Below are 12,943 nucleotides of genomic sequence, written 5' to 3' on the forward strand. Positions count from 1 at the left end.
GCTAAGAACAACACTTATACATTTTCTAGCTTCTTTTTCTTTCATATCGCAGCAACCTTGAATGCTTCATCCAGCTGCCATGCTTATGCTTCAACATAAATTACATAAAGCTATTTATGGACTCAAGCAAGCCCCTAGTGCCTGGTTCCAACATTTTAGTACATTTCTTATACAATTCGGTTTCGTTCAAAGTCATGCAGATGACTCCATGTTCACCTTTCATAACGGTCCCATCATTCTCGTCTTTCTTCTATACATGGACAAAATTTTTTGATTGGTAACTCTCTAACTTTAATTCAATCGTTTATTCACACATTGGGACTTGAATTTGAACTTAAAGATTTGGGTAAGTTACATTATTTTTTTTTTGGTGTTGAGGTCACCTATTTAATTATGGGACTTCGATTGACACAAACCAAGTATACTCTTGACTTCCTGAAACGCAGCAACATGCTTAAATGCAAATTGTGCCTTACTCCTATTGATGCCAAATCCCAACTTTTGGCACACTCAGGAACCCATTTACCTGATGCCACTAGTTATCATCAGCTAGTTGGTGGCCTTTAATATCTTACTTTAACTCAACTAGATATTGCCTTTGCCATTCAAAACGTCACTCAGTTTATGGGGTGTCCCACTTCTGAGCATGTGTCCCACTTCTGAGCATATGGATGCTGTGAAACACATTTTGCGGTATCTCAAAGGTTATCTGGGTATGGGCATTCGCTTCTCTCTATTTCCATAACCCTTTCCTCTATTAAGGATCAAAGTGTAAAAGATAAAACTTAGCTTGTATTCTAATCTGTTAGATTTGTTACAATTGTCAATAGTTAGTTAGATGGTTAGTATATGTTGTTAGCACAAGTGTGTGCAGCAATTTAAGTACATATATACTTTGTAAACTTATCATTTTTTAATCAAGGGAAAATACTTTTCCCATTATAATATCAACTGCCTCTGTCAAACGACCTTCTCCCGATCCCAACTCTTTCTCGCTTCCTCTGATTTCTCTCTCAAACCCTTGCTATGGTGACTTAACCTTCTCTGTCCTCCAATTCTGATTCATAGGTTCATCCTCTTCCTACCGAGGTTTTGTGCCCTAATTCATCTGGCACTTCTTTGATTTCATCCATCACAATTCTGAATATTGTATCGCTTGTTCCGATCAAGCTTACTACAACAAATTACTTCACTTGGAGCTCTCTCTTTGCTCCGATCTTCTGCCGGAACAATCTTATGAGTATTATTGATGAATCTATGGCTGCTCAACCAAAGTTTCTTCGTGATTCTACCGGAAATTGCACAACCACATTGAATCCAGAGTATGTCGTCTGGCTTGAGAATGATCAAAATATTCTCCTCTAGATCAATCCTACTCTCTTTGAGTCGCTGATTCTGTACATGGTTAGAGTCACCTCTGCTCATGATCTTTGGTCCAAGCTTGAATCACGTCTTACAGCTGCTTCTCAATCGCATGTTCGTGAACTTCATTCTCGACTTTGCAATATCACAAAAGGCGATTCTTCTGCTGGTTTCTATCTTCAGCAAATTCAAAAAATTACTGATGCTCTTATGGATGCGAGTGCTCTGATTGAGGATTCTAAGTTGATTTCGATGACTCTTTATGGTCTTCCTCCTAAGTTCGACTCTTTCATCGATGCAATCTAATTTGATCTTGGATCTACGACACTTGATGAGCTTCATGGACTTTTACTAAGCAAAGAAATTCAATTGGTGAATCGAAAGAAGTCAATGTCTTCTTCTTCCTTTCAAGCTTTCCATTCGGCTCATAGATCATCCTCTAATGGTCTTCTTCCTACACCATTGCCAAACCCTAATTCTCAAGCGTTTGTTGCTCTAAACTTAAACAATTTCAACTCACACTAAAGGCGTGGTATAGATCGTAATTCTTCAAACCCTAGGCAGTTTCAATCTCGCGGAATGGATAGAAATTTCTCCAATTACCGATCCAACAATTACAATTGTCTAAGCAATCAACGCCAAAACTACAATCGTGGGGGTCACTCTGAAAAAAGGATTTACTGTTAACTTTGTCGTGAATATGATCATGAAGCAATTTAATGTCCTCAACGCATGAATCCTAATTTTGGTATCAATTCTTCTTAATCTGCTATGTGTGCCAGTGCCAAGTATCCTTAATCTGGTCCTTCTACTTGGCTTATTGATTCCGGTGCCAGTTCTTATATGACGAATTCATATGTCAATCTCCAAAATCCAGAGTCATACACTGGTCCAGAACAAGTTTACATTGGCAATGGCAAACGTTTACCTATACTTAATTTTGGCTCTTCTACCATTCATACACATGCTTATACATTTAATCTAAATAATGTATTGCATGTTCCTGACTTGAAACAAGATTTACTCTCTACCAATCAGTTTACCATTGATAATTGGTGTTCTATTCACGTTTATCCCTTTCACTTTATTGTGAAAGATCTTTCTTTGGAGAAGATGCTTTTAAAGGTCTTGTGAGGAATAGCTTTTATGCTTTCACTACATCTCTTCCTATTACTGGAAATCAACATCTATTTGCTGCATCTACCACTATGTCTCAGCATGTTTGGCACCAAAACTTAGGACATCCCTTTGTCAAAGTGTTAAATAAGTTGACTTCAATATCTAGCATTCCTATCTCTACTAGTATAACCAAATCCTTTTGCTCTAATTGTGCTTTAGGCAAGAGTTCTAAACTTTCTTTTGGGTCTATTACTAGTACTACTTGTAAACCCTTGGAACTTTTGCACACAGATGTGTGGGGATCTTCATTTATTCTTTCGGTTACAGGATATAAATACTATATCATCTTTATGGATGACTTCACTAAGTACACTCGGTTCTTTCCTCTCAAGTGTAAATCTGAGGTGTTTACTACATTTGTACATTTCAAACTTCTTGTTGAAAACTTGTTGGGCAATAAAATTGTTACATTTCGATCTGACTCTAGTGGAGAATATCTCGGTTCTATATTCATGAGCTATCTCAAGGATAATGGTATTCATTATCAGTTGAGCTGCCCTCACACCCCAGAACAAAATGGGTGTACTGAGCGCAAACATAGGCATTAGTTGAAACAGCTCGAACCCTTTTAGCTGCTTTCTTAGTTCCATATGTTTACTAGGTTGAGGCTTTTTGCACAACTATCTATCTCATCAATAGATTACCTACTGTGCATCATCCGTTACCTTGAGAGTTATTGTTTAAAAAGTCACCAGATTATGCTTTCCTTAGAGTTTTTGGTTGTAGCTGTTTCCCATGGTTAAAACCCTATACTTCATCTAAGTTAGATCCTAAGAGTAAAGCTTGTGTCTTCATCGGGTATAGCCTCAATCATAAAGGTTACAGATGCCTTGACTTGCACACCAAAAAAGTCTACCTTTCTAGACATGTCTAGTTTGATGAATCTACATTTCCATTCTATTATAAAGTTCCAAATTTATCCACTGTTCAAAGTTCTACACCCTTATCACTACATATTATTCCTACTACCCTTACTTTTCCTTAGTTAAGTGTTTCCCAACTTACACCACAACTACCCTTCTATCTCATTCTGATACATCCCCTCCTTTACTATCCCATTGTTCTTCTTCACCTCGAATCCCAGATACCACTATACCTCCATCCTCTACTTTACCTACTATACCTATACCACCATCTAACATTTATCCCATGCAAACTAGATCAAAAGTAGGAATTTATAAACCCAAAATCCTTCTTTCCACTAAACACCCTTTACCAACACATGTCTCCCCAGATTACTTACCCTTTACCTATCTCCAAACTTCTAAACTACCACAGTGGAGACAAGCCATGCAAGAAGAATTCAATGCACTTATTAACACTAGGACTTGGAAATTGGTTCCTTCTCATCCTTCTCAAAATGTTGTAGGCTACAAATGGGTGTTTCTAGTTAAAAGAAAAGCTAATGGTTCTATAGATAAATATAAAGCTAGGTTGGTGGCCAAGGGGTTTCACCAACAAAAGGGTTTGGATTACACAGACACTTTCAGTCTAGTTGCAAAACCTGTTACTATTAGAATACTTTTGACCATGGCAGTTCAATTTGATTGGTTTTTAAACCAGCTTGATGTTAGCAATGCTTTTCTCTATGGCACTCTCTCTAAAGATGTATTCATGAAACAACCTTCTGGCTTTGAAGATCCAACTAAACCACATCATGTGTGTCACTTACAAAGTCACTCTATGGGTTAAAACAAGCTCCAAGAGCTTGGTATGTCAAACTTCACCGTGCTCTGCATTTTATGGGTTTCATTGGTTCTAAAAATGATTACTCTCTGTTTATCAAAAAGGATCCTGCATTAATGTTTGTATTAGTGTATGTTGATGACTTATTAGTGACAGGGCCATCTTCTCAAGCTTGTCAAGCTATAATCTCTCACCTCAGTTCCTTGTTTCCTATTAAGGATCTTGGCCCCTTACACTATTTTCTTGGACTTGAAGTTAAGAGGTATTCCAAAGGGATTTTTCTATCTCAAACAAAGTACATACTTGATTTGCTGCAAAAAGCCAAGATGGATGGTGCTAAGCCCTCTGCAACACCTTTGAGCACTTCAAAACTGGATCACTCATCTCCATTACTCTCTAATTCTACTGAGTGTAGAACTTTAGTTGGTGGTTTGCAATATTTGACCTAGACTCAGCCTGATCTTTCATTTGCAGTGAATCTTGTGTGCTAATTTATGCACAGTCTTTGACAATCACATCTCTAAGCAGTTAAACGGATTCTGAGATATCTCAAATGATCTCTTGATTTAGGTCTTTAGTTCCCTAAATGTGCTAAATCTCTCAATATTCATGCTTATTATGATGCTGACTAGGCATGGTGTTCTATTAACATAAGAAGTACAAGTGGTTTATGCATATATTTGGGTAATTCGCTCATAGGTTGGAGTGCTAAAAAGCAGCCCACAATGGCTAGATCATCTACAGAAGCTGAGTACAAATCATTGGCAAATACAGCTGCAGAAATCACCTGGATTTGTAAATTGTTATTTGATATTGGTTTAACTCTTCTAGCAACTCCACAACTGTGGTGTGATAACATCTCTGCAATTTCATTAGCTAAAAATCCAATCTTTCATGCAAGAATAAAGCATGTTGAAATTGACTATCACTATATCAGAGAACAAGTTCTTTCCAAAGCCATCTCAGTGCATTTTATTTGTTCTCAGGATCAAGTTGCAGATGTCTATACCAAATCCTTGCCAAAACCCAGATTTCTCCTTCTCAGAAGCAAACTCTCTCTTTGGGTACCTCAATTTAATTTAAGGGGGCATATTAAGGATCAAAGTGTAAAAGATAAAACTAAGCTTGTATTGTAATGTGTTAGATTTGTAACAACTGTTAATAGTTAAGTAGATGGTTAGGATCTGTTGTTAGCACAAGTGTGTGCAGCAAGCTAAGTATATATGTACTTTGTAAACTTATCATTTTTTAATCAATGGAAAATACTTTTCCCCCATTATCATCTAGTTGCATACTTTGATGCGAATTGAGAAGGTTGCCCTGACACTCCGGTCCACCATCGGCTTCTGTATAGTTTTTGGGATTAATTTAATTTCTTGGTGCACCAAGAAACAACGAACGGTCTCTCACTCGAGTGTCGAGGCTGAATATAGGGCTCTTGCCTTCACAAGCACTAATACGATATAGATCTTAAGTCTGCTACACAAGCTCTGACTTCCAGTTTCCCAACCAGTTTTGATGTATTGTGATAATTTGAGTGCGATATACGTCGCTGTCATTCCTGTGTTACATGCTCGCGCCAAGCATATCTTTGGATTTTGTTTTGTTCAGGAGCGTGTTGCGGCTAACAGTCACAAGGTTCAATTCTTACCTTCCATCTCTCAACTGGTGGATATCTTCACGAAGGGACTCTCCAATCACATTTCCAGCTGTTGTGTTCAAACTCAGTCACCTCATCGAAGTCAAGTTTGCGGGGGAATGTTGATAAGGATAATTAGATGTTATTTTATTGTTTTATCCTTCTGTTGTTTATTTGAAATTCAAGTGTATCATAGCTATTTTAGGACTCCTATGCTGATAAGGATAGCTTTTGTATAAAACATTGTAACAGTTTACATTGTTGATTAATGCGAATATGTAAACTTCACAAGTCGAAACCTCCATTATTTGATACATGTTGTAGAAGTAGAAACAAATTCCTCAAAGGCCTTAGCTTTTCTGCGTTTTTTCTTCCAACAAATTCCTCTGAAACCCATACTTTCTACATGTATATGTGCGTCATTGTGAAGTGTGAAGTGTGAAGATTCAAATTAATTGTGGCTACGACTAGCATGCAGGTTTCTCTCTCCTCTCCTCCCTTTGCTTTATTTTTAATTTTTATTTATTTTTAGACAAAGGATACTATCTATGTCACATCTCGGCTCGGGGCGGATCACTTCCCGGGCCCGCTCCACCACCGTCGCACGATATTGTCCGCTTTGGGCCCCGACCACACCCTCACGGTTTTGTTTTTGGGAACTCACAAGCAACTTCCTAGTGGGTCACCCATCATGGGATTGCTCTGGCCTCCTTCTCGCTTAACTTCGGAGTTCTTATGGAACCCAAAGCCAGTGAGCTCCCAAAAGGCCTTGTGCTAGGTAGGGATGGGAATATACATATAAGGATCACTCCCCTGGGTGACGTGGGATGTCACAATTCACCCCTCTTAGGGGCCCGACGTCCTCATCGGTACACCACGGCCAGGGTTAGGCTCTGATACCAAATTGTCACATCCTGGCCTTCGGGGGACCACTTCCCGGGCCCAAATCCACCACTGTAGCACGATATTGTCCGTTTTGGGCCTCTAGCACACCCTCACGGTTTTGTTTCTGGGAACTCACATGAGAACTTTCCGATGGGTCAACCATCCTGGGAATGCTCTCGCGCACTACTCGCTTAACTTCGGAGTTCCTACGAAACCCTAAGCCAGTGAGCTCCCAAAAGGCCTCGTGCTAGGTAGGGATGGGAATATACATATAAGGATTACTTCCCTAGGCAATGTGGGATGTCACAATCTACTTAAGGAGGAGAATGGTAAGTTAAGACTGACAATAGGCTAGCGATAATGTGGTTCAAATTTGTCTTTAGTGAGAATCGAATCTAGAACTTCTCACTTACAAATGAAGAGGAATACCACTAGAACATAGTATTAAATGGCCCCCTTTGCTTCTCTGTAATGCTTACATTTTTCTAATATTAACTTTGCAAATGACTACAGTGACTAGAACACTGATAAAATTAGTAAGGAGCTGTTTGCTAACTATTTCATTTTCAGTTTTTAGTTTTTTTTCACTTTTTTTTTTTTACTAAAATTGAAAACTCATTTTGGTAACTACTTTTACCAAAAAAATGAAAAATGAAAACTACTTTCTTGAGTTTTCAAATGAAAACTGAAACCAAAATTAATTACCAAACTAGTTGTAAGTTTTCAAAAAAAATTAAAAACGAAATGATTATTAAACAGCCTCTAACTTTATGAAATTTGCAATCTGCATGGAAATTTTATGCTTGTTTGCGTATGTCTTGTCGTCTTGTTGACAATCAAATAGAAAGAAAAGAAAATTGATGAAATTTCAGTTACGTTATAAAGAAATTTAAAGAAGAGAAATTTACATAACTAAACAAGAACCGAATTTGTAGTAGCTGGCGTCCTGAGATTTTTGAGGTTCGAGGTGACTCATAAAAAATGTGTCCTAACTTCATATAATTAAAATTATTTGTTTTCTCACATAAGATTCAATATAAGATTACTTACAAAAGCCCTTCAAACTCAATAATTTAGAAATATGGAAAAACTAATTTATTTTGTTTTGAGAGAAGGATATCACAAGACCATAGTACTAAGTGGCATGCATTATGTTAGCTTAAGGAAGATCTATTTTGTCTATTTTGTCTATGAAGGATACCCCTCTTCTGATTACAAGTACATAGATGATGAGTTTTGGTTCCTTCTGTAAACACGAAAATTCTGTAAAGAATGAAACGAGAACACGTGTACAAAGTAAATTGTATTGATGAATTTGTGGGGTTACAATCTTTGTTTACAATTTTACTCTCAGTCTTCAAATTTGACATAGATGCGTAGGTTGTTGATCCAAAGGTCACGGTGACTTGATCTTCGACGAACAATTGAACGATTGCTTCAAGTTTTGAGTTTGGAACAATGCGTGGATAGTCTTCACCTCTAGTTTTATGTATGACATGCGGCAAAGGTGATGTTGATGTGGGATTTTGTTGATTCAAGGGTCTTGGCGACATGATCTTGAATCGAACGTCATTACAAGTTTTAAGCTTGCAACAAAGTCTTGAAGGAATCAACATAAATGCTTGTTGATTCTTCAAGGGAATGTTTCGGCTTTGGTCGAAAGAAAGCTTTGGCTTTGGTTGTTTCAAAGAGAGCTTTGGCAATGTATTAGTCTTCAAAGATTTGGTAGAGGTTCTCCTTTTGTGAGAATTTCGGCCCTTCAATGTAGAAATTGTCGACCTTTATGCTTGTCTGAGGACCTTATATTTATAGACTTCTAAAAGCTTGCCTTTGGATGGATTTGGCTTTGATTTGTGTCTTGATTCGTCCATGGGAGAATTTAGGCATGTTTTGTGTCTTAATTTCAGCCACTTTCCCTTGCTTGGCCAAAATCTATAGGGCTTTCTTTTCTATTTTGTGAGCAATCTTCAATTCTTGTTTGTTTTGTGAAGATGCTTTAGCTTTCTTTCCGGTTTTGGGAGCAATTTGGGCCCCTTGCCGATTTTAAGGAGATTTCTTCCTGTTTGCATCATTTGTTTGTAACGAAATTTACATGTCTACAGATGCATCACAAAGCTCCACATGGCATATGACTCATCACAAATGAACAAGTCATCAATGACATGTGGCACAAATCAAGCAAAGGATGCTCAAAACTTCCCCAAAAATAGGCAAAAAGGAGGAAATATCCCTTAAAATCAACAAGGGGTCCAAATTGCTCCCAAAACCGGAAATAAAGCTCAAACATCTTCATAAAACAAGCAAAATTGAAGATTGCTCATAAAATAAGCAAGAAAGCCCTAAAATTCAGCCAAACTAAGGGAAAATGGCTAAAACAAGACACAAAACACCTAAATTCTCTCATGGATGAATCAAGACACAAATCAAAACCAAATCCATCCAAAGGCAAGCTTTGAGAAGTTTATAAATACAAGGTCCCAAGACAAGCATAAGGTCAACAATTTCTACATTCAAGGTCAACAATTCCTATAATGGAGGGGGTTGACAATTTCTACATTAAAGGGGGTCGACAGTTTCTACATTGAAGGGGGACAATTTCTACATTCAAGGCGGAAATTCTCACATTGAGAAGAACCTCTACCAAATCTTTGAAGACTAATACACTTCCAAAACTCTCTTCAAAGAACGTACAACCAAAGCTGAAACTTTCTTTCGACCAAAGCCGAAGCATTCCCTTGAAGAATCAACAAGCACTTGTGCCGATTCCTTCAAGACTTTGTTACAAGCTCAAAACTTGTAACGACAATCGATTCAAGATCAAGTTGTCAAGATCCTTGAATCAACGAAATCCTACATCAACACTACCTTTGCCGCATCCCTAAACTTGAGGTGAAGACTATCCACGCATTGTTTCAAGCTCAAAACTTGAAGCAATCGCTCAATTGTTCGTTCAAGATCAAGTCACTGTGACCCTTGGATCAACAACCTATACATCTACATCAAATTTGAAGATTGAATCAGAGGAAAATTGTAAATAGAGATTGTAACCCTACAAATTCATCAATACAGATCTACTTTGTACACATGTTCTCGTTTCATTAGTTACAGAGTTTTCGTGTTTATAGCATCATTTGCATGCAATGAAATTTACATGTCTACACCTTCTATCTAAACTTTAAAAGTGTTTATATATAGAGGTGTTTTTTCTATTTACTAACTTTGTCAATATGGGACTAAAAAAGTAATCCCATTTTCGACTCTTTAATTTATATGGATAAGCAATGAATGAACACTAAATTAAACATAGTATTGGTTATGTTTAGCCATTTTGGTTGGAGATTGCCTAAGTGCTCATTTGAATATGCTTTTAAAATGACTCAAAGCGCTTTTGGTGAAAATGTTTTTGAAACCAATCCTTAGTAAAAATGCAAGTAAATTCAGGAAAAGCACTTTAACTGCTTTTGGAACCAAAAAATATTTTCTCTAAAAGCGCTTTTAGTCATTTTAAAAGCACATCCAAACGAGTCCTAAGTGCTTCGTAAACTATAGTGCTAAAAGTGTTTTCTTTTCTTAACCAAAGATAATCTATACTAAATGCTAAAAGTGCTTTTAGCAAAAGAAAAATTATGGGGTAGAATTGTCAATATAAAAGTTTCATTAATTGGTATTATTATTCACCTGCCTCCAATGAAGAAAACATTTTTTTTAGAAGCATACGTAGAGTTATTTCTGCTTTTTGTTATTTTGGACCCATGATTTAAAAACACACTTTTTCTTCATTTACCATTCTTAATTCTCTGTCAAGTCATCTGAACTTTCAGTACATATATACTTGAGTCTTAAGACTTACCACAGGTATATAAAAGCAAAATCGATGCAGGGGAGATGACAGTAGACAGATAGACCTTCGTTGTCGCTCTAATTACACATGTCGTTTTTGTGTCCAGTGCTCTATACCACTGGTAACTGGTCCATGTCCCCGATGAAAAGTACTTCTTCCATACAACGTACGCACAAGACCGTCACTCGAATGTCTTCATGGTGGTGGACTGATCGTCGATTCAATTTAATACATAAAAGACAAGAGTCACAAGACTCCAACTCTGCAACACCATCTAAACTATGATCAAATTGAGAAAGTAGCCATGATCAATTCCATGGCCCGGTTAAGGTCAGACTCCCAAAACTTGCTATTGAAATTAGAAATAATTGCCATGTTAATTATAAGATATTGTTTCACATAGTATCTTGTAATTATTTGCCCATTACCATCAAATATGGCCAGCCACTCTTCAACTAAGGGGCCGGTTGCTCTCCTATAAATACCTTTTTTATCCCACTAAAATGCTAAGTCATTGACTACCCACAAACTCCAAAATACATTCCTTTCAGAATTCTAACTTTAATATCGGATATTCTTCAGGCAAAACCCCCTCTCCCAATTCATCAGGGATGCATGAGATTTTTTACCTTAATCGAAAGTGTTATTATTTTACAGTTGCATTTTCGTCAAATAAAAAAAAGAATGAAATTTACATCCACAATCTAGGCTCAGATTAGCAGACCGGAAGTCATTGTAGATGAAACTAACATTTTCAGCTGCTGCTATGCTTACTAGCAGAAATATTACAAGCCAGAAAAACACGGCTAACCCCACCCCACCTCCCCCGCCGCCACACCCCCACACCCCCAACAAAAAAAAAAGTACTTCTTCCATGCAACGTACGCGCAAGACCGTCACCGGAAAGTCTCCAAAGTGGTTGACTGATCATCGATTCAATTTAGTACATAAAACAGAGACAAGAGTCGCAAGGCTCCAAGTCTCCAACACCATCTAAACTATGATCAAATTGTCATTGAGAAAGTGGCCTTGATCAATTCCGGTTAAAGTGAGACTACTATATTTACTTCTTGTTTAGTTATGTAAAATTCTCTTCTTCAAATTTCTTCATATCGAAATACTGCAATTTCAACAATTTTTCTGTTCTTTCTTATTAAACGACAATATCTTGGAGCATCCTAAGATTGCTGGCCTTCCTTGATTATAGGAGTAGATTGATATTTGTAAATCTTGTATTAACATTCATAGTTGACTTCCTAGAATAGTCTCTTGTATTGTAGTATAAATTACGTAGTCCATGTAAGGTAGAACTTGAATGTGAATAAACTACCATTATTATTATTTACTTGCTTGTTCTAAAACCTAAAGAACCAAAACCCTAGCAACTTCATAATTTTAACATGGTATCAGAGCACCGTTTCCGGTGACTCTGAATACCCAACGCTTCCGCACACATCAAACAGACGGTATCACCATGAGTGAATCAGCAGCCAATCCAAAACCAACAGAGATGGCTACTGACATCTTGAATCCGTTCGTACTACATCCCTTTGATCAACCTGGGAATATTTTGGTCTCCAAAACCCTTCAAGGTGACAACTACAGCACATGGAGTCGTGCTATATGCATCAGTCTAAGCGCGAAGAACAAACTGGGCTTGGTCGATGGAACCATTGACCCTCCTGTTGAAATAGACAAACAATTTGCATTGTGGCAACGATACAACGACATGGTCCTCGTATGGATTCTGAACTCTGTGCATGAAGACATCGCAAGCAGTGTTTCTTACTACACATCAACAACAGATGTGTGGGCAGATTTGCCGTGATCGCTTTTCTTAGGGAAACGATTCACACGTTTACCAAATTAAGAGAGAGATTGTTGAACACAGACAGGAGCAACAATCGATCTCAGTTTATTACATGAAGCTGAAAGCACTATGGGATGAATTGACGTCCTATCATGAGCCTCCAACGTGCACTTGTAGGGGCTTGAAGAAAATTAATGAATGAGACGAGAAGGAAATGGTGATGCAGTTTCTTATGGGATTAAATGAATCATATGCCATAGTGCGTGGGCAAATCTTGTTGATGCAGCCGCTTCCAGACACTTGGAAGACATACTCTCTTGTCCTACAACAAGAGAAGCAAGTGGAGGTATCTCTCACTCGTAATAATAATAATTTGCATGCTATGAATGTGACAAGCAATAGGGAACTCGTTGCACAACGAGGAAACTCAGGGAACCCATCTTTTAAATGCTCCTATTATGACCAAGAATACCACACTGTGGATCGTTGCTTCTATTTTTACGGCTTCCCGCCGAGGCACAAATACCATGGCAAGAAAGTA

The 12,943-nt window shown here is 37.7% G+C and overlaps 1 protein-coding gene across 1 annotated transcript; it reads left to right on the forward strand.

Annotated features, from left to right (window-relative positions):
- Nucleotides 1-12,102: 12,102 nt before the first annotated feature.
- Nucleotides 12,103-12,420, forward strand: LOC137744317 (uncharacterized). The gene has a single exon (XM_068484156.1). The coding sequence runs from the start codon at nt 12,103-12,105 to the stop codon at nt 12,418-12,420; it is 318 nt and encodes a 105-aa protein (XP_068340257.1).
- Nucleotides 12,421-12,943: the final 523 nt, after the last annotated feature.

This window comes from Pyrus communis, chromosome 12 (assembly GCF_041283825.1).
Source record: "Pyrus communis isolate YQ-2024b chromosome 12, ASM4128382v1, whole genome shotgun sequence".
Lineage (NCBI taxonomy): Eukaryota > Viridiplantae > Streptophyta > Magnoliopsida > Rosales > Rosaceae > Pyrus > Pyrus communis.

Excerpts from the sequence above, each read along its gene's own strand:
- LOC137744317 (XM_068484156.1), top strand. The coding sequence starts at position 12,103 with ATGGCTACTGACATCTTGAATCCGTTCGTACTACATCCCTTTGATCAA.